General features: G+C 51.9%; 1 protein-coding gene across 1 annotated transcript; it reads left to right on the top strand.

Moving 5' to 3' along the window:
• The first annotated feature begins 5467 nt into the window (after positions 1-5467).
• Positions 5468-13706, top strand: TRIM72 (tripartite motif containing 72). Its single transcript, XM_027126306.1, has 6 exons — positions 5468-6194; positions 8902-8997; positions 9086-9316; positions 10134-10156; positions 11055-11173; positions 12087-13706. The coding sequence occupies exons 1-6, from the start codon at positions 5805-5807 to the stop codon at positions 12662-12664; spliced, it is 1437 nt and encodes a 478-aa protein (XP_026982107.1). The 5' UTR covers positions 5468-5804; the 3' UTR covers positions 12665-13706.
• The last annotated feature ends 8608 nt before the right edge of the window (positions 13707-22314 follow it).

Genomic DNA, 22314 nt, shown 5'->3' with positions numbered 1-22314 from the left:
CTGAGGACCCTTTCAGGTCCACAGCACCCAGCACAGGGCTTGGCACAGATCCAGCCTTGATAAGCTTTCATGAAATGACAAAAGAATCCTAGAATCTAGAATCATAGAAACCTGCTCTTTTCACATTTGTTGGAATCTTAGAAGCTGTGGGTGTTTGATCCATGGAATTTAAAAAGCGATTGCCTGATTCAAACCGCACCTCCCCAAAAGAGCAGGGATCCCCTTGGCCATACATATGGCCATTTACTGCATCTGCATCTTGTTTGGATGGGGTGGCCTTGGCTTTACGTAAAACCAATGTAACACATCTCAATGGAACTTTTGGGGCTGCAGGAAATTGCACACTGGGGAGTGTGTGTCATGACTAGGAGGTCTCCTCCTCACACCTGGCTTCCTGGAAGCGGGAGAGCTGAGGATGTGTGTCGTGGTGTGGCACGGTGCCCCTTCCCTTGTTCCTGCTTATCACCACCCAGGGCCCTTCCTCTTGGACCCAGCTTGGCCCCTGGCACCTGACTCAGTCTCATTCCTGCTCACACACATTCATACTGAGACACAGAAGATCCGGCTGTGATTTTTCGCCTGACATGCCTCAGAGCACACGCTAGCACTTTGGTGTGATGTCACAGGGAGCCAAGGGACAAGGGGCTGGAAGTGCAGGAGCATCCTCTACTAGCAGTGGAAGCCTCACTCCTGCAGTGATTTCAGGCTGGAGGTCAGAGAGCACAAGTGACACCTTGTCAGGTGGACATGCTCTATTGAGCCCACTGTAGACTCTCAACTCAGAAGGAGAATCTATTTGATTCTAAAAAGATGTATTAACTATATATAAAATAGATAAACAACAAGGACCTACTGTATAGCACAGGGAACTATATTCAGTATCTTGTAATACCTATAATGGAAAAGAATTGGAAAAAGAATATATATATACACACACACACGTATAACTGAATCGCTTTGCTGTATACCTGAAACATTGTAAATCAACTATACTTCAATAAAAAATAAAAATTTACAAATTAGCAAAAAGATGTCCTAAGAACCTACGAGATGCCCAACCTCATGACAAGTGATGTGGGAGACTAATAATAGTAATGACAGCTTCCATTTTTCAAATTTACTGTTCCAGGCACTGTGTTAAGCACTTAACATGCATAATCTCACTTAATTCTCCCAACAACCCCATGAGGTAAGTGTGTCTATCCTACCTCACAGAGGAGGAAACTGAAGTTTTCAAAAATTCCTCTGGAAGACTGCACTGGTAGTACATGAGGAAATACAGACGGAGCCACCTGACTCCTGGGCCCAAATTCCAACCTACGTCCTCAAAGTCCCACTCTCTGGCTTCAGAAATCGACAAATTGCTTGGAGAGATAATGTATATGGAAATGTATGCCTTCTCCAGACTGTCCGAATACACCCTTAGGAGGGCACATGTTGCAATACTAGGAATGATAACATTAACTTCCTCCTCTTTGCAGAATGCTCAAGAAACTTACAAAGCACATTCAGAAGACTGTGGAATAGTGGGAAAAACAGGAGATGAGGGGTATCAGACCCACTCAGGTTTGATTCCCAGACCCTCTACCTCTTAGCTGTGTGACTCAGGGTGGTCACAGCCCTTTTCTGGGGTCTGCACTCGCCAGCGCATAGGAAATGAATGCTCTGAGAAGGACAGTGGCTTCTCTAGGGTACCCTAGGGAGGTAGACTCAGAGCCAGCTGGTTCTTGGAGACTGCAAGGCGGTTTCCCCCTGCAGAGGTGGGGAATAGGAGCCCTGGGCAACTCTCTGGGAAGCTGTGGTAATCCCTTCTCCCTGGGCCCCCCTTTTCTGGGGGAAGTACTCCGAGTTCTGAGCTTAGACTCCTGGCAGGAAAGAACCTCCGGGTCTCCCCTCGGGCCCACCTTCTTGCCCCCTGGACTAGGCCAGACCAGTTGTTGGTGGTAAGATGCTTCCTGGGTGTGATCTGACACCTCTACCCCCCAACAAAAGTAACTGATTGCTGGAGCCAGATTGCACCTCCTGGGGTCAGAAGACCATAGACTGCCAGGACATTGGGCAAGTCATTTAATCTCTTTATGCCTCATGGCTTCCTGTTAAGATAGGGAAAATGATGGGTTGTTATGAGGTTATAAATGAGGTAATGAGACTATAAATGTATTGAGAATTGTGAAGTGCTTGGAACAGGCCTGGCACAGAGTAGGTGCTTTTGTCATTGTTAAAGTTTCTTAACATTCTTCAGTTTCCGAATCTGTGAAGTGGGGATGATGTTATTGACCTTACAGGGCTGTAGGGAAGGTTCGTTGGAACAATTAGTAGTAATAATTGTAATAATATCAATATCTACATTTATTGAACATTTTCTATGGGCCTGGCATTGTTCTAAAAGCTTTCTATGAATTAGCTTGTTGAATCTTCCTAACAATCCAATAGTCTCGATAATAATCCTGACATGATCCCCATTTTCCAGATGAGAAAATCAGGTTGATCAAGGTCACACGATGAGGAAAGAGCAGTCAAGAGCTGAGCCTAGTGGTGGCAGTCACTGCTTCCGAAGTCCTTGGGTGCCAGCATGCTGCTGTTTATTTAGTATATTATCTAGTTTCATCCTCATAACAACCCTACAGGGATGGTATTATTATCCTACTTATCCTTATATTGTAGCTGAAGATGCTGCAGCCCAAAAGGGTAGGTGATCTTTCTGGGGACACCCAGCATGAGTTTGTGACACCAGCATTCAGATCCTGCATCTGCAGGGGCCCCGATCGGGGGATTTCTGGCTTCTCTTTGCATTTATCTAATACAAGGAGTTCTCACCTCCCATGGCACTTATCACTCCAGCCGTTGGGAAGCTCTCCCTTAGGACAAGCTGAAATCTGCCCACTCTGAGTTCTGGGCCTCAGCAATACTAGTCCTCACCTCCTCCTCCCCTGGACATGGTTTTGGGCCCCTTCTTGTCCCCCACCCTGCTGTAGATGATCTATGTCCCTTTCATGGGTCAGAGGTCAGATCTGGCCCATCTACAGAAAGGGATTGAGTTGAGTGTCACCTCCCTTTCCTGGGCACCCACTCCTAGTGACCAAACCCTTCAGCCCTAGCCTGGTAGGGGTGGAAACTCCAGGTGAGATCTATATTCAGGATGTTGACTTTTTGAACCGAAATGAAGTGGCTAGTGGTTTCAGAGACCAGCTCCAGATGTGCTCTCATCCCCACCTGGCTCCTGTTTGGGGAAGTGGAACTTCTCTGGATTTCTCAGGGTTCCGGTAAAAAGCCCTATCTTCCTGAGACTCTTCATATAACCAGAATCCTTCATAGAACCAGGATTAATTGCTCTAATCCAAAAGAATGATAAAACCTCACTTATCTCTTCCCGAGAGGCCCAAATCATTACAGCCCGAACAAAGTTCCTAGGTTAAGACCCCAAGGTGCCAGGGAGCCTGGAGCAGCTCCCTCAGTGGGCCAGCATGGAACATGCAAGAACTTCAACGGTTCAAGAAGGAATGAGCCCCAGAACTCAGAGACAAGTCATAAAAGCAGAGGTGTGCTAGGAGCTATCTGACTCCTGGGGAGATTTGTTTACTTGCCAGAAAGTTGGAGTAAGAAGATCTTTAAGGGGGGCTTCCCTGGTGGTCCAGTGGTTAAGACTCCACACTTCCATTGCAGGGGCCATGGGTTCGATTCCTGGTCAGGAGTTAAGATTCTTCATGTTGCAAGGCGTGGCCAAAAAAAAAAGAAGACTTTTAAGGAGGGAAGGGGGACAGCTGCTTCCTTCTCCTTTATAAGCAGGGAAAATAATTCTTCCTTGATTCTCACGTACGGGGTGTCTGGCTACTCTCATGGGACAGTTGACCTGGCTCTTGTCGAAGCTCAGACTAACAGAGACGGAGAGTGGTCGAGGGAGAAATGAACAAATCCAGGAAAAGGCTGAGAGGCCAGTAGAGGACAGAGTGAGTCTCTGTATTTATTCATTCACTAAGTATTTACTGAGCACCTGCTGTGTGCCACAGACTTTGTTCAAAGTTGGAGATGAGCAGTGAACAAAATTTATATTCTGGTACAGGAGACAGACAAGAAACCAACAAGTAAAATATATCATGTGTCAGATCGTGATAAATGTTATGGAGAAAAATAAAAAGGGGAAGGGAGATGTGAGATTTAAAATCAGGGAGGTAGGAAAAGCCCCACTGAAAAAGTGACATGGGGTAAAGATCTGAGGGAGGAGGGGGAGGCAGCCACGAAATAACTGGGGTTTGAAAGAGTGTTCCAGGCAGAGGGGAGAGAAATGCAAAGGCCGAGGCGGGAGTGAGCAGAGGGAGAGGTGAGTGATGACTAGGGTGTGAGGACTTTGGTGTTTTTTTTTTTTGCGGTACGTGGGCCTCTCACTGTTGTGGCCTCTCCCGTTGCGGAGCACAGGCTCCGGACGCGCAGGCTCAGCGGCCATGGCTCACGGGCCCAGCCGCTCCGTGGCATGTGGGATCTTCCTGGACCGGGGCACAAACCCGTGCATCGGCGGGCGGACTCTCAACCACTGCGCCACCAGGGAAGCTCCTAGGACTTTGGTTTTTAAATTGAGATTTGAAGGATAAGCCTTGAGGCTCTCGGTTGCAGGCTCTGGATCTAGTTCATTCATTTATTCAGCTGTCCCTCTATCACTCATTTTCCAAGCACTTAGGGAGGCCCACTTTGCCCCACAGCTTGTGCTGAGCACTGGAGACACCAACAGGGAAAAGGCTCTCCCCTCAGCCCTGCAGGAATAAAAACTTTCAGGGTTGGGGGAGGTTCTATTCTCCCGCATGTGGAAATAATACTGCCGGTGTGACTTTGGAGAGCCTTAAGCCTGGGGAATAAGTGGGTGACAAGCTGGGGAGGCGGCCACAGGCAGGGAACGGGGGAGGCTGGAGAGTGCAGAGGCTGGGGTGAGGGAGAAAGAGGAGACTCCCTTCAATCATGTTTCTGTCTTTTCCATGGTATGAGAGGCCCTGTCTCTGCTGGCTCTGAGCTCTGGCTCCAGGCTGGGCAGGGGAGAGGACAGTGGGATGGGCCAGGACAGGTGGCCTTGACATGTGATGCTTGTCCGCTGACAGCTCAGTCCTCACTTTTAGAACGGTTTCCAGAAGTGATGGAAGGGGATGGGCAGGGCAGCTAAATATAGTCCTGGGGCCAGAGGTCAGTCTGGGAGGGTCTGTCTGCTATTCAATGCGGGCCCATCTCCCGTGGTGTTCCTCGTCCTCGGTCTGAGCTCGGTGCTTCCTTCTCACCTGTCTTCAGACACAGATCTGACCCACCTACAGTTAGGCCTGACCTTGACTGGGCCTCTTGCAAGTCTCTTTTTGTCCAAGGTCTCCAACCAGACCTGTGAGTCCTGCGGGTCCTGCCGGCCTGGGGATATGGGGGAGGGGAGAGCTGCGGGCCCTGGAGAGGTGAGAGGAGGGGAGGGGGGAGGGGCGCTGGAGAATCTGGGGTTGGGGCTGAGGCCTGGGGCTAAGTCGGGGGAAGGACAGTGGGTAAGACCGTGTTTGCAACCCAGCCTCGTGTTTAGGAACTGGGATTGAGACCGGGTCCCTGATAGGGGCTATTTGGGGGGCCGGGGCTGAGAACCGCAGTTGAGGCTGCCTTTGGGACTAAGAGAGAGTCCCCTTCCCTCCCTTGGCCGGTACCAGAGTCCCTTCCTGTTTGAGATGAGAGGCTTCTATAGGCTGGGGCTCCTCCCTGCGGGGCTGCCAACCCGGCCTGGGGCTGGGGCTGGCCCTGGATTGTGGCTCCGCTGAGCCTCCCTGACCGACACCTCCTTACCCAGGCCCGCAATGTCGGCTGCACCCGGCCTCCTGCACCAGGAGCTGTCCTGCCCGCTGTGCCTGCAGCTGTTCGACGCGCCCGTGACAGCCGAGTGCGGCCACAGCTTCTGCCGCGCCTGCCTGGGCCGCGTGGCAGGGGAGCCGGCCGCGGACGGCACGGTGCTCTGCCCGAGCTGCCAGGCACCCACGCGGCCGCAGGCGCTCAGCACCAACCTGCAGCTGGCGCGCCTGGTGGAGGGGCTGGCGCAGGTGCCGCAGGGCCACTGCGAAGAGCACCTAGACCCGCTGAGCATCTACTGCGAGCAGGACCGCGTGCTCGTGTGCGGCGTGTGCGCCTCGCTCGGTTCGCATCGCGGCCACCGCCTGCTGCCCGCCGCCGAAGCCCATGCGCGCCTCAAGGTGCGGGGCCGGGCGGCCTCCGGTGGGGGGCGGGGGCGGATGGGGTTGTTGGACGGGTCGGGGCCGGGCCGATCGGGCCTCTTGAGCTTCAGGGCCCGGGGCGCATGGAGTTGCCAGGTACGCGGGCAGGGCGGGGCGGCTAGGGAATGGGGGTGCTGATGAGCTCAGGGCGGAGCTTGGCGGAGACCCGAGCCTTGAAGAGGCGCTCGGAGACCGGCCTCGGCGGGATAGGCGCGCCAGCTGGAGCGCGCCGGAGATGCGGGGGACTCAGCCGTAGGGCGGAGTCTGTGGAGCCGGGGGCTGAGCGAGGACTGAGTCGGTGCCCGCGGCCCAGGCGCGCAGGCTCTGCTGCTGGGCACAGGCCCGGGTAAGAGGGGCGGGGCTGGCCGGGGGGGGGCGTGGTGCTGGGCGGGGTGGGCACACAGTTGCTGGGCGGTGGCCCCCCCTGCTCCCCTGGAGCAGCAGAGCTTGTGCGGGCCTGACCGTCATCAGATGTGGCCTAATCCAAGGGGACCCGGGAGGCCAAGGCACGCCTGGGTACGCACCTCTGTGCACAGGCCCAGGTTGGCACCGAGACCCAAGTCCAGGCTGTTACTGTGATTGGAGCTGGAAGTTCCGAACGCTTCCAGAGCCCACACACAGTTGTGCGCCCCGAGGTTGGCGATCTCCATGGAAGCCCAGCAAAGACACCCAGACATTGGCAAATGGGGACACAGGCACACGCTGGCTCAGCTGTCATACGTATGGCAAATCACACGCATGCAGCTACGGGAGGGTTTAGGTATACACAGGCCCGAGGAGGTCTGTCATGAAGCATTTATAGGGTCGTTGGAAGAATAAACGACAGGTGCAGCGGCGGGAGGAGGCGGGGTCTGGAGGCGTGGAGCGGTGCTCCGTCGCCGTCTCCGCGGTGCAGAAACTGCCAGCGTCTTCTCGCGCTGCTGTTTGGGGGGGTGGGTGGCGGGGTGGGGGGTAATCTTTGCCCACAAACATCAGCGTTGCAATGCACTTCTCCTTGGCCTCCAGACTCCTAGAGGGGGTAGATCCCGCCCTGAGGCTGGTATTCGAGGGCCCCATTCTCTCCCAGGGGCCCAACTTCACCGTACCTCCGCCTTCAGCCTAGCACAGTCCAGCTCGGTGCTGGCTGGTGGTCCCTAACCCAGTGCAGGAGCCTCCTCCACCCAGGAGCCCTCCCTGCCCAGGCTCACCTCTGCTGATAACCACAGAACTCCCATCCTTATCCGTCTTTATCTGTGAAGAGAGAACAGAGTCTGTGAAATGGGACAGGGCAGCAGGCAGCCCAGGAGCCTCCAGGGGGCAGGTGGGGTGGGATACAGTCTGCCAGGGTCTGTACCAGCCCAACCCTAAGCCGCAGAGAGGGGCTGGCTGGAGGTCTGAAATGGGGATCCCTGGAAGGAGCCTGAAGGAGGAGCGGGGCAGGAAGCCTGGGGTGGGACTGAACACCTGGGTCCTTGGGGAGGAAGAGGGGCTGGGTCGAGACCATGTGCCAGACCCAAGTATGGTTGAATGGGATCTGCCGGGTGAGGGGGACACTCACACCCCCCTGAAGCCGTGCTGCCTCCTCCTGCACGCCTCGGAGTAGGAGACAAGCCTGTCGGTAAGATCCACCACACGCCACGTCGTGGAGCACTGCTCCCCACGCCTCCTCACTGCGGGATGTTCCGAAAGTCTCTGTGCAGCCCCCAGCTTCTAGGGTGGCATTGTGCTTGGTCCCCATGGCTCAGCCCTTCTGCCCATGAACCTCGGATGCCTGAGAGCCACCAGGCCCACCCTGTCCTGCAGCAGGGAGGGCTGTGGCCCTGCAGGACGTCTGGGGCAGGAGACTGACCTGGCGGCTGGCCACGGGAGCCCATGGTACAATTCCAGTGGGGATTCGTCAGCAAACAGTGCTTAGAGGGTCTCCCAGCTTCCTTTAGGGGGAGGTGGGAAGGAGGCTGCCAATTTGTCACAACCAGAGGTGAGGTGGGGATGACTGTTCCCATTCTGCAGAAGACCAAACTGAGGTTGGAAGCCATGGAGACATGGCTGATTCCAGGGCCATGGGTCTGATTCCAGGGCCGTGCACCTCCCAGCAAACAGTGGCTTTGGCTGGAGGTATAGGAACTCCCCTACACCTGCATTTCAGGAATCACAAACTGACAGACCTAGGGTAGGAGCTGACCCACAGATATGTTTGGTTCATTCATGCAGAAGACATTTTTATTAAAATGTCTACCCCAAGAGCGCACCGGTGTGCAGGGAGGCTGATTAGGGCGTTTTGCTAAGGTTCTGCTTTTAAGTATAGGGTGAGGGCCAGGAATAGGAGGAGGCTGCATTTCTTCTTTTCACATCCTCTGCTCACCACTGAAACCTGCTGTGCGCAAAGCCCCTGCCCCTCCAGTGGAGGAGACCAAACCACATTTGTGATTATCATCCTCACAGAGACCTGTGCTGGGGGGCTGTCTGCAGAGGGGATGGAATCAGGGAAGGAAGGCAAGGCTAGGGAGGACTTACCTAGCCAGACCACAGGAGGGTGAAGCATTCTAGACCTCAGAACCAGTACCGGCAAGGGCTTGAGACCAGCGAGCGTGTATGGTAAGATGCCAGTCTGGCTGGAAGAGAAGCTGGCGCTGAGGCTGAGCCAGAGGGAGCAGGTTAAGTGGGGGAGGTGGGCAGCAACATCACTTCTTTCTGTCTTACCCCCCAGACGCAGCTCCCACAGCAGAAGCTGCAGCTGCAGGAGGCATGTATGCGGAAGGAGAAGAGTGTGGCTGTGCTGGAGCATCAGCTGGTGGAGGTGGAGGTGAGGGGCTCCGCACAGCAGAGCCCGGGGACTGGGGGTTTAGGCTGGGGGTTCCCGGCCAAATGTTTTTGTCTGTCTGTCCCCACAGGAGACAGTGCGTCAGTTCCGGGGGGCCGTGGGAGAGCAGCTGGGCAAGATGCGGTTGTTCCTGGCTGCACTGGAGGGCTCCTTGGACCGCGAAGCTGAACGTGTACGGGGTGAGGCAGGGGTGGCCTTGCGGCGGGAGCTAGGGAGCCTGAACTCTTACCTGGAGCAGCTGCGGCAGATGGAGAAGGTGCTGGAGGAGGTGGCAGACAAGCCACAGACTGAGTTCCTCATGGTGAGCACTGGGTGGCTTTCCTCTCTGCCCCTCAGCCAGGGTTCAGGTCTCAGAGACCTCATTCCATTGTCAGGCAGGGACCCTGAGGTCCAGAGAGGGGCAGGGGAGAGCCAGTGTCACACACTGAGGAGGGGTGCACCCCAAGATGGCCATTATGGTTGTTTAAGTTGGGCACTGCACAAGGACATTATATCTAAGTGGGCACCATTCATATCATAGATATTGTAGGTCTGCATATTTATTAGGACAATTTTTTTACCAGGTGGAATTAGTTTCTTGAGGAAGGGGGTACTTTATTCATTTTTTAAATTAAAAAAATTATTTGTATTTACTTTATTTTTGGCTGGGTTGGGTCTTCGTTGCTGCACGCAGGCTTTCTCTACTTGTGGCGAGCGGGGGCTACTGTTCGTTATGGTGCACGGCCTTCTCATTGCGGTTGCTTCTCTTGTTGCTCTAGGCATGCGGGCTCAGTAGTTGTGGCTCGCAGGCTCTAGAGCTCAGGCTTAGTGGTTGTGGCGCATGGGCTTAGGTGCTCCGCAGCATGTGGGATCTTCCCGGACCAGGGCTTGAACCCGTGTCCCCTGCATTGGCAGGCAGATTCTTAACCACTGGGACACCAGGGAAGTCCCAGGAGGGTACTTTTTTCTAATTCACACAGAGGTAAAAGGCTAAGGGCGACCTTGAATTCTAGGTTTCTTTTGTCTTCTCTGATTCTTCCTGGTCCCACACTTAGCATTTCTGTGGTCCACCCCACCCTCAGGAGTCCCCAGTGTCCCCACTGCCTGCTCAGCTCCATTCTCTTTTTCTCTCTTTCCAGAAATACTGCCTGGTGACCAGCAGGTGAGATCAGCCTGGCCCTGCCCCCTTTCCCACTTTGCCCTTGTCTGCCAGGGACACTGGCTGGCTCACCCTCTACTCGCATTCAGTCCACTGCGATTCCCCTGCACTTTGTGTGGATGTAGAAAAGAACCCAACCCGTCCTTCTCCTCAGGGACCTCCCAGACTGGTCCTGGAGACAGACAGGGACACAGCACACAGGAATCACTCAGTGCTGCCGTGGAGGGGAGGGGGTGGCCAGGGCAGGTTTTCCGGAGGTGTGCATTGTAGAGTTGGATGCTGAAGGAGTGAACAGGAGTTGGCTAGGTTAAAGAGTTGGTGGAAGAGCATTGCAGGCAGAGGGAACAGCAGTGCAAACTGCTAAGAGGGAGGGAAGATGAAGCTGGTGAGGCAGGAGGGGCCCAACTGTGAAGGGCGGAGAAGCTGGACCTTATCCTAACAGAAGGCTTTAAAAAAATTCTAGTAAAATATTCATAACATAAAATTTACCATTTTAACCTTTTTTTTGTTTTTGGCACGGCTTGTGAGATCTTAGTTTCCTGACCAGGGATCGGCAGTGAAAGCACAGAATCCTAACCACTGGACCACCAGGGAATTCGCCATTTTAACCATTTTTTTTAGTGTACATTTTAAGTTCAGTGGCATTAAGTACATTCATGTTGTTGTGTAACCATCACCGCCATCCATCTCCACAACTTTTTCATCTTCCCCAACTGAAACACCAACAGAGGCGTTTTAAGCCAGGATGTGATGTGGTGGGGCTGGTGTGGGGGGGACCCTGGAACTCCACCGTAGCACGCATCCTCCTCTTTTCTGGGTACTCCCGCTTGCCCTCCCCCAACCCCGTGCCTCCTCCAGGACGTCCCTTCGCACACACCTCACCACCCCCACCCCCCACCAGGCTGCAGAAGATCCTGGCAGAGTCACCATCACCTGCCCGTCTGGACATCCAGCTGCCCGTCATCTCAGATGACTTCAAATTCCAGGTGTGGAGGAAGATGTTCCGAGCTCTGATGCCAGGTACTGGGAGGGTCTCGCTCTGGGTTTGCGTTTGTAACTGTGTGGTTGATGGGAGGCTCCGGCCACATGCAGAGAGGCCTCCCAATTCCAGCTGGGGAGGTCATCCAAGAAGGGCCCACTGCCCCTTTCCCTTGGGGTTTCCCTGCACCTTCATAACCTGTGCTCAGAGAGGGATCTGAGAGGGCATGGGGTTTTCAGGTGGGTGACTGACATGGTGAGGACACTGCTTACTGAAAGGATGTTGCTGCCGGCAGCAGGGGAGGCTGGGGCCCGGGTTTGAGCCCTGCGTGATCCTTGGCCCGTCCCTGCCCCTGTTGGCCAGTGGAGATGATGATCCCTGCTAACTGGGGGCTGAGGACTTGCAGAGATGGAATCCTGCGGTCAGACACTGACTCTGGCCTGTGGCTGGGGAGGCCCAAGGGCTCAGCCTCCTCTCCCCAATAGCTAAAGCACATTGGGATGCTGCAGGCTCCAGGCTCCAGGACACGTACACAAGGCTGGTGCAGCCCTCACTTGTGGGAATGGAGGGACCTCCATTTTATCCAAGAGAAGACTAAGGCCCAGAGACTGGATCAAGGCTGAGGTCACACAGTAGGGCGAGGTAGGGACTTGCCTAGGACCGGGCTTCCTGACCATCTCCTGCTCTGGGGCCTTAGACGGCGAGTAACATGCCTTGTATCAACTTACTCCTGCCCACAACCCTGGAAGGAGGCAATTATGGCCTCGTTTTACAGCTGAACAATCTGAAGCCCTGAGAGGTGTGGTCTTCGGCCCCCACCAGTAAGCAGAGAGGGGCTCACTTCCCAGAGATGCCGGGAGGATTAGAGGAGACGAAGCTGGCCCACAGGTTGGTGGGCAGAAGGCTCGCGGGAGCCACACCCGCAGGGCCTGACCCTCCTCCCTCCTGTGGCAGCGCTGCAGGAGCTGACCTTTGACCCGAGCACGGCCCACCCAAGCCTGGTGCTGTGTGCCTCGGGCCGCCGTGTGGAGTGCTCAGAGCAGAAGGCGCCGCCGGCCGGAGAGGACCCGCGCCAGTTCGACAAGGCCGTGGCGGTAGTGGCGCACCAGCTGCTCTCCGAGGGCGAGCACTACTGGGAGGTGGAGGTGGGCGACAAGCCACGCTGGGCGCTGGGCGTGATCTCGGCCCAGGCCGGTCGCCGCGGCCGGCTGCAAGCGGTGCCCTCGCAGGGGCTCTGGCTGCTCGGGCTGCGCGAAGGCAAGATCCTGGAGGCTCACGTCGAGGCTAAGGAGCCCCGCGCCCTGCGCACCCCCGAGAGGCGGCCGACGCGCATCGGGATCTACCTGAGCTTCTGCGATGGCGTCCTCTCCTTCTACGACGCCAGCGACCCCGACGCACTCGAGCTGCTCTTCGCCTTCCACGAGCGCCTGCCCGGGCCTGTGTACCCCTTCTTCGACGTGTGCTGGCACGACAAGGGCAAGAACACTCAGCCACTGCTGCTCGTGGGGCCCGACGGCAGTGGCGAGGCCTGAGCCACCCGCCGGGTTTGGGGAGGGGTGCGGGGCCCTGCCGGCCTGGAAGGAGAGACGGGTCGGGTTGCCGGGCTTGAAGGCAGGGCGGAGGGGGTTGGGGACTGGGGACTCCAAGCGTTCTGAGAACTTTGGGGTTGGCATGAACAGGGGACTGCCAGCCAGGGGTTGGGGTGGTGGTGGGAAAGGGAGATCTGAAGTCAGGTCAGTGGGGGAACTCCACTTGGGGAACCAGGAAAGCCCAAGGGTTCTGGGAAGAAACAGATTGGGGAAGGGTCAGGGGGCTTGGGGAGAATTGCGGGGAGGAGCTGGAGAACTCTGTAGAGCAGCGGTCCGCAACCTTTTTGGCACCAGGGACCGGTTTCGTGGAAGACAATTTTTCCACGGATGGGGGTTGGGGGCGGGGGTGTGGGGGATGGTTCAGGCGGTAATGCCAGCGATGGGGAGCGCAGATGAAGCTGCGGCTGGCTGGCGTGCAGCCCACCTCCTGCTGTGCGGCCCCGGTTCCTAACGGGCCACAGGCTGCCACTGGTCTGTGGCCCTGGGGGTTGGGGAGCCCTGATGTAGAGTAAGAAGCCCCTGCAGCCTCACACTCCGCTCCCCCTTGGGGGCCTCCACTGCCAGGATCCAGACTCACTGTAGCAAGAGGCCTTCCACTTGGTGATTCTCCAACTGGAGCATGCATCAATATCACCTTTTCAAAGCACCTAACGGTTCTGGTTCAGTACGCCAGGGCAGGTCAAAAATGTGCCTTTCTAACAAGTCCACAGGGGGCACTGATGCTACAGGTCACAAGCAGGATCACACCTGAAGCATTGCTGACTTAGCTAGCCCTCCTTCTGTTCAGTCAGCTCTCTGTTATAGAGAGTCAGTTATCACATAGCTATCAGCTATGAGGCATGGAAAACCCAAAACATATTCCTCCATGCAACAGCTGTTTAAAAACTGCCACAGGGCTTCCCTGTGGAAGCCCTTAACAGTGGTTAAGAATCCACCTGCCAATGCGGGGACACGGGTTCGAGCCCTGGTCCGGGAAGATCCCACATGCCACGGAGCAACTAAGCCTGTGCGCCACAACTACTGAGCCCGCGCGCCTAGAGCCTGTGCTCTGCCACAAGAGAAGCCACTGCAATGAGAAGCCCACGCACAGTAGAGTAGCCCCTGCTCGCTGCAACTAGAGAAAACCTGTGCTCAGCAACGAAGACCCAAAGCAGCCAAAAGTAAAAAACAAACAAATAAATTAATTAATTAAAAAAAATAAAAATAAAAACCGCCAGAGCCTATGCTGGGTGAATAAACTGACCCCCAATTTTTTGCCCTTTGTCTCTGGAATATGTTCACTGAGTGTCTAGGACATGGAGGAAATCCCCCAAGTTGCCAACAAAGAGAAAGAGCCTGAAGCAAGCCCTGCCCTGGGCCCTGCTGCTTGTGGAGGATAGAAGCTCCCACCTCATCACATCCCCCACCCCCCAGTTGCCTCCTCAAAAGCCAACTTCTTTTTTTTTTTTTTTTTTTAACTCAAAGTCCTGTTTCTTGGGTTTTGGAGTAACCACTGAAGCCAAGAGTGGGAGTCCCTCTTTCCTGGAGGGAGAGGTTTTTGGGGACTCAGGCAGGTGGGACAGGTGGCTGCTGCCTCTCTCATCCTAAGGAAGGGTGAAGGCCTGCAGCCATGCATTGTCACCAGTGGGCCTGCTGCTGCTCTGTGAAAAGGCCTGGGGCCCCCTGGCAACTGTGGGGATTTTCTGGGGGTGGGGGGAGAGGAAGGTGGGCAGGGTAAGAAAGGCCTCAAGACCTGGCTGGGGGTGCACTCCTGGCTGCGTCTCACAGAGGAGGGCCTCTTGGGCCCTGGCTCTGGGACACAGAAGAGAGGATTCATTTGAGAAGCTCTTTCATGCTAGAAATAAAACCATAAAGTAAAGGGATTCTTTGGTTGTCGAATCCAGCAGCATGAATAAACGCGATTATATTCCGACTCCTTCCTCATTGAATCTGTGTGAAGAGATGAATGACCTATTGCTAGGCAGTATCCTCTCATGGCCAGCCCAGCCTTCAGTCTTGACCCATCAAATCTTTTTAAAAACCCAACTGTGGTCATGTGATTCCGTTGCTCAAAACTTTCAAGGACTCCTAGTTTCCTGCAGGAAGAAGCCCCCAGTCTTTGTCTTGGCTGCCCGCGCGGGCCGCTCGGCTTGTGCGATCTTAGTTCCCTGACCAGGGATTGAACCCGAGCCCTCGGCAGTGGAAGTGGAGTCCTAACCGCTGGACAGGGAATCCCCCCTCCAGCCTCATCTTGTGCCTCGTGTACACATACGCCTACACTCTGGCCCTACTGAACTCTTGGGGTCCCTGTACACCCCATATTATGCAAGTCTCCACAAGGAATGGCTTTTCCTTCCCCCACTCATCCTACAAGTTTCTCCAGAAACACATTTCTTAGCTTCTCTTGATCCCAGCACCTCTTTACAATGTGCAACCACTGCGCTGAATCCCCATCATGGGTGCCTGGGGAGGGCTGCAGGCTCTTGGGCCCAAGAGCCTCCAGCCCTTTTCTAGGAAATGGGTACTCTGAGACACAGATGCCAAGACAGGATTAAATGTGCAACGATTTTTTTCTGAGGGAAGGCGCCTGTGAGAGAGAAAATGGGGCCGTCAGATTGTGATGCCCGTCTGACCCCGAGTGAAGGAGAGAGAGAAGGTTGGGTGGATGGGTCCTTGACTGTTGTGGGGACTCCTCCAGAGAGCTGCCCCCATGAGGGGCCATGGGTGTCCCTGCCTTGCTTGAGGGAGCAGACTGCGGGGACAGGTCTCATGGCTCTCAGCGGCTGCCCTCAGACATTTGCTCCACTGAGTTGGAGTTACAGCGGGCAATTTTCTTTTGTTGGAATTACAGTGGGAAACTTCCTTTTCACAGCCTTCACGGGTTCTTTGTGTGTAAAGTTGGCCTGGCTTGGCTGTGTGCATTGAGAGAAATGACCCGGTGACCTTCCCCATGGCTGACTGAGTGAGAGGTGGAGTCCCTGAGCCAAAGGCAGTCGTGATGGGACGAGTGTGTGGGAAACTCTGCGTGATCCTTGTTGGATGGAGGTCACCTGGTTCAGTCAGAATCTCCCTGGGGCTGGAGGAAGGGGAAATGGGAACAGAGACGTGGATCCCTCCAGCAAAGGATCAGAATCTCCTCTTTTAGTATTAATATTTCCCTCTTTGTGGACACTCTGGGAACCCATTGCAACTGGCTGCAGAGAGGTTTGCTGTGCCTCCTGACTTCTGTGTGTCCAAGAACAAACGGTCATGCTAAACTGCGGGCAAAAACATTTATTGAGAGCTTGTTTTGTGTCAATAACTTTGTATTCAATATTTCATTTACCCTCATAACCCTAGGCCTCACGACAACTAGCATCTCACTAGGCTGCCAGGCTCGGTTGCCTCTTTCCCGGGGTTCGAGTATCCCTGGGAACATGATGGTCTGACCCTGAAGGATGTACCACAGGTGCATGGTATGTCCTGGAGCCTCACCTTTACGCCAAGATCCTTCTTCTTTTTCTTGATAATGGCGGTGGTGGTGGGAAAGTTGTGTTATTCAACCAATAGGTAAACATTGAAAACATCATGTTCGTATCAAAAAAACATTATGGAGTACAGAATTTGCGCAGATTTTTGAGATTAAACAAGAGATGTCCACAAAGTTTTGCCCTGGTGCTGGCTGTTTGGACCTAGACTTTCAGACCCTCAAGGATATGAGTTCTTAAAATTATTTTAAAAATTAAAAAATATATAAATAATGCATGAATATACTTAATAATATTTTACAAGGGGAAAGTTGTCTGCCCATGCTTTCAAATCCTAATTTCTTCTCTTCCTTCCTCATCAGAAATGATCCCCGTTGTCAGTTTGGTGAGTAGTTTTCCAGGATTTTCTGTACATATATGTGATAATATTGATATATAATACAGTGTTTTTCTTTCTGTATAAGTGATGTCGTACTCTATATGAGTATGACATACTATTCTACATATTCTGCAACATCCTTTTTTCAATTCAGTCATACAGACAGGAGATCTGTCCATGTTACTATATAGAATGTACCTTCTCCTTTTTCATTGCGGTGTAGTACTCCACTGTGTGAATGTGTCATAGCTTACTTTATCATTCCCTGATTGGTTGGTATTTGTTTCCAACCTTTGTTATTACAAACAATGCTGCAGTTAACATCTGTGGATGTGCCTCTGTGTGCACATGTGCAAGGGTTTCTTCTCTAGGGTAGGTACTGAGTGGTAGAGTTTCTGAGTCCCAGCATGAGCATCTTAAAAATTTTAATGGTGTCACCATAAAATTGTGGACTTGAAGAAAAAGTGGTGGAGTGGAAGGATTACATGGACATGAAGTGGTTAAAACTTCAAAGCTGTTGGACTTGAAGGATTACATCAGGAAACTATCTTTTATCATTGGGTTCAGCCATGCTCTGGAGGACTGTATAGCTTTTGGGTCATTCTCAGCTATCAGAACAGTCATTCTGATGTCATTTTCGGGTATGAGAATGCCCAGTCCAGCATAATTCAAAATTTCAACATCACTGTCAATTTAAAGCCACCACTTTCCACTTCAGTGGACAAGGGGGTGGGGATCGAGTTTTTCACTCTCCTCTCAATCCCCTTCCTTCCCCCAAACCCTCCCCACCCCTGCTCTGCTGGCTCCTTCAAGGTTCAGGTTACTTAGAGGAAAAAGAGGCAGAGTGACATATGATTGGTGGTGGCTCTAATCTGGGAGCCCTGTCATGACGGGCATCCAAATACTGCTGCTTTCATGGGAGGCGCTGTTGGGTTCTTCAGAGGTGATGTAGGCAGACAATCTCGGGCCCTCCTGTGACAACCCCTCAGCTCCTGCCCTGCGTCCCTGCGCCACACACCTGCAGTGGTTACACTACTCCTGGGTCCCTTTGCCAAGGCAGGTGGGCGGCTGCCCCAGGCAGGGACCTATCACACCTTGAGCCCAGTTACTTTTGTCCGCATTCACTTGGCCTAGGGCTTCTCACCTAAAGATAAGGGCGTGATCCTATCTCTCTCCTTGCCTCACCATCTTGGGCTGCTCCTGTATACTCTGTCCCTCCTTTACAGTCCTCCAGATGGGAAGCCAGCGTCAGTCTCCAAGTCCATGTAGGTCTCCAAGCCCAGGTGACATGTGTCAGGTTCTCCTAAAGTAAGTCAGAAAGAGAAAGACAAATACCGTATGCTAACACATATATATGGAATTTAAGAAAAAAAATGTCATGAAGAACCTAGGGGTAAGACAGGAATAAAGACACAGACCTACTAGAGAATGGACTTGAGGATATGGGGAGGGGGAAGGGTAAGCTGTGACAAGCGAGAGAGAGGCATGGACATATACACACTACCAAACGTAAGGCAGATAGCTAGTGGGAAGCAGCTGCATAGCACAGGGAGATCAGCTCGGTGCTTTGTGACCGCCTGGAGGGGTGGGATAGGGAGGGTGGGAGGTGGGGGAGAAGCAAGAGGGAAGAGATGTGGGAACATATGTATGTGTATAACTGATTCACTTTGTTATAAAGTAAAAAAAAAAAAAAAAAAAAAAGAACTTCTGGCCAGCCTTCATCTTTCCAGTTCCTGCAGCCCAGGGCGGGAGAGCTACCTCCAATCTCCATGAAGACTTCTTTTGGGAAACCCTGTCACTTGCTTCCGGGTGTGAGGAACCCTCTTTGGGGAACAGGCGGGGAAACCTCACAGCTCTCTAGTCCATCCAGGTGGGTGATGTGGGTGGAATTTGTGGGGCTGGACCTGATCTCTCACTAGGAAGTCCCAAAGGGTATGTCCGCAGCTCTCTTTAGAATATGGGGCAGTGTATTGATCGTGATCACGTACTATGCTCAGCTTTGGGACTTTAAACAAAAATTGCCTCTATCAGTTTATACTCCAAACAGTGCCAATACGAGAATATAGTTTCCCTAGAGCTTCTCCAGCACTCAATATTATCAAACTCAAATTCTTTTTTCTTTTTGCCAATGTGGTAAGAAATAAATAAATAGTATCCTACTGTTCTTTTTTTTAATTTTTATTGGAGTAGACTTGATTTACAAAGTTGTTAGCTTCAGGTGTCCCACTGTTATTTTAATTTATATATTTTTCATTACATGTATTTATAGACCAGTTATTTTTCCTCTTCTAAAAATTGCCTGTGCATATCACTTGCTCCTTTTTCCTAATGAGTTATAGTGGTTCTTTATAAATTCTGCATACATATCTTTTGCCTACTACATACATATGTTGCAAGTTTTTTCTCCTAATCAGACAGTTTGTCTTTTGTTTTTGGAATTCTATGCCTTGTGGGTTTTAGAGAAAAAGTTTTTGAAAAGCTCAGGCCCAAGTGTCTTTTGCATGGGTATTTTTGTGCCCTCAGGGTACCTGAACAAGGATAGGCGCTTCTCTTTAAGCTGTGAGTTCCTTCCAGCAGGAGAGGGCTTCTAACTCTTGGGCATGTGCTCTTTGTATCAACGCCCCCACTGCTCTGCCTGGTAGGAAAATCTCTTGTCCCTAAGTGGAGTTTGAACCTTAAACCCTAACTTCTTCAGAACCTCCCAATTTCAAAGCAACCGCACCTTCCATAGGTAGTGCTTTAGGATTGTACCAAGCGCTTTCGAATCTATAATCTTATCTGATCCTCTTGGAGGGTTGGGGGAGAATGGAAATTATGTTTCCATCTCATTGGAGAAAACTGTGTTTCTCATGACAACTGACTGATGATGCCAGGCTTGGAGCCCAAGTCTGTTTCTCTCCAAATCTTGACCTTTCTTGACTTTGTCTTCCACACAGTCATTATTTAATCCTCAGCTTAAAAGAGATCTGAAGAAGTTGCTGGGGGGGTATGACAGGTACCTTGAGATCCTCAGAAGGAATGCTGTGTTAGTGAAATTGAAGGTAATCATAGCCAACCTAAGTTGTTACTGATTTTCAGGTTTTTTCCTGAGAATAGAGCCTGAGCAAAGAATTTGAAAAGGCTGGGCGGAGCTGGGGGTTTCAGGAAAGGACTCGAGAGCCAGGAAACCCCCTGTTCAGTTGCCCAAGGCCTGGCTGAATGGATAGAAACAGCTTCCTCTGTGTAAACGCATGTTCTTTTCCTTCAAACCATCATGAAACTTTGTGAACCAAATAGTGTACTATATAATGTCAAAGAGTTTTTAATGAAATGGGACTTACTCATGATTTAAGTGAGAGACAACAAACAAGTGTCATATCAAACTATACATCCACCATGGTTGTAATTATGAGAAAAAATTTCTCTGAAACAAAGACAAAAGCAATGCCGAAACACGTCACCCGTGGGATTCCCGGTGATTTAATTTTCTTCTATTTCTCTGCCGTCTCCCCGTTTTTGGCAGTGAGTGGGTACCATCATAGATGTCCACAGGATGGAGGGATGAGGACTCAGAGAGAGATGTCTCATGGGACCACACTCAAGTGTGCAGTTAGGTGGGGACCATCAGTGTTATTTTCTTTTTCAAACCAGTGAGGATATTGATGCTTAGAGGAGGTAACAAAAGTAGGAAGTGGCGAAGCTGGTTTGGTCTAACTCACAACTAGTTTACACCTCAAGGCCATGAAGTAAATTTTGTCTCCGGAAGGGATGTTCTCCAACAATAACTTGATGGTTTTACTGGAACAGTCATTCATCAGTGACTCACACACGAGAACGTTATTCTCTTTTTGATACACCTATAATCCTGCTGATTCAGTCCAGGAGAAGGTCTGCATTTGGGACTCTTAGCACCTTTTGGACACTTATTCATCTTTGTAACAGAGAAAGATGTTCGTCTCAGGTTCAGACCCTATAATAAGCAAAATCTTGCAGGAATTTAATTTTCTTTTGTATTCATTATATTTATTTTTACCATTACCTTCTATTTATAAGCAAGTAATACTGGCTTCTATCTATGGTTTTGATATATAACGTTAACTTTAAAAATACATGTATTGGGACTTCCCTGGTGGCGCAGTGGTTGAGAATCTGCCTGCCAATGGAGGGGACATGGGTTCGAGCCCTGGTCTGGGAAGATCCCACATGCCACGGAGTAACTAAGCCCAGGCACCACAACTACTGAGCCTGCGCTCTAGAGCCCGTGAGCCACAACTACTGAGCCCACGTGCCACAACTACTGAAGCCCGCGTGCCTAGAACCTGTGTTCCACAACAAGAGAAGCCACTGCAATGAGAAGCCCGCACACCAAAACGAAGAGTAGCCCCTGCTCGCCACAACTAGAGAAAGCCCGTGCATAGCAACGAAGACCTAACGCAGGCAAAAATAAAAATAAATAAATAAATGAAAAAAGAAATACATGTATTAGTACAGCATAGGAAATATAGCCAATATTGTATAATAACTATAAATGGAGTATAATCTTTAAAAATTGTTGTACGCTTGAAACTTACATGAGATTGTACATCAACTATGCCTCAATAAAAAATTGAAAAAATACATGTATTAGAGAAAACACACACACGTGCACACACATGCTTATATAGTCCTAGATTATCTCGGGAAAGACATACAAGAAACTGGTCCTGTGGCTCTGGGAGGTTGGGAGCAGGGCTGGGAGGGAAACTTCACTGTGTACGTTATTGAACCTTTTGAATTTTGAACAATATGAATGTATTATCTATTAAAATATAATTTTTATTTTTAAAATAGAAACTAACCATGGAAAAAGAAAATTTAAGTGAAAAATAGAGTCTATTAAAATATGTGAAGTTAATACTACAGGTGGCAATGTGACAAATATGAAAAGGTCATGTGGCTTTTGGCAAAAATTGTAAAGGCGATACGTGAATGAATGAAGTCTGGGAAACAGTCCTTAAAGGATTTGAGGTATTTTGGCAAGTTCTCTTTCAAGTGGAGGAGGCCATGTCCGTGGTGATGACCAGGCATCAGGAGGCTGGGGGTGGGGTGGGCAGGGTGTCTCCTCTCTGGGTCTCAGTTTCCTCATCTGTAGTGGGAAGGGACTACTCTAAAGAATTCTCTGAGATCCCACGGTCTTAGTTTGGGTTCCCCCAGAAGCAGACCTTAAGACAAAGATCCCAGGGAAAGCAGAGTTATTTACGAGGTGCAGGAACCGGCCCCCTCCAGGGTGTGGGGAAGTGAGGTAGGGATGGTGGGTTCTGAAGCAGGTCTGCACTGTGGCGAGTGGAGCTTCCTCCCCTGAGAAGCAGTCGCCTCACCCCACCTGTGGGGGAAGATCTGGACACTAGACATGACTGGCTTTTGTCAGCCACAGGTAGAGGGTCGCTCCAAGGTGGGGGGGGGGGCGTTTCATTCCCCTGCACTTCTAGCCTGCTTTCACAAGGGCAAGGTCACTTTCTGAGGCTTCAGAGAAAGTCCTCAGGCGGGGAGAAGCAGCTGCAGTGGGGGGAAGGCCTGAAGCACAGAGAGGTGTGAGGCCCGAGGGACCAGCCACCAGCCGGTGTCAGTCACACCCTCTGACTGGCTTAGAGTCTCTGATCTCAGATGGCTTCCTGAGGTAAATGTGGAGGCAGCGGGAGGGCTTCTAGAGGATTCTCAGTTCCTGGATGTGGGCAAGAGAGAAGGGGAGTGGCAGGGGGACAAGTGGAACAGACCTGGGAGGGACACAGCAGCAAAGCAGGCCCCCTGGC

Source organism: Aethalodelphis obliquidens, unplaced genomic scaffold (genome assembly GCF_003676395.1).
Source record: "Aethalodelphis obliquidens isolate GAN/ISIS:26980383/991018 unplaced genomic scaffold, ASM367639v1 scaffold30, whole genome shotgun sequence".
Lineage (NCBI taxonomy): Eukaryota > Metazoa > Chordata > Mammalia > Artiodactyla > Delphinidae > Aethalodelphis > Aethalodelphis obliquidens.
The sequence above is the reverse complement of the archived record's forward strand: the minus strand, read 5'-3'. Positions and strand labels throughout refer to the sequence as shown.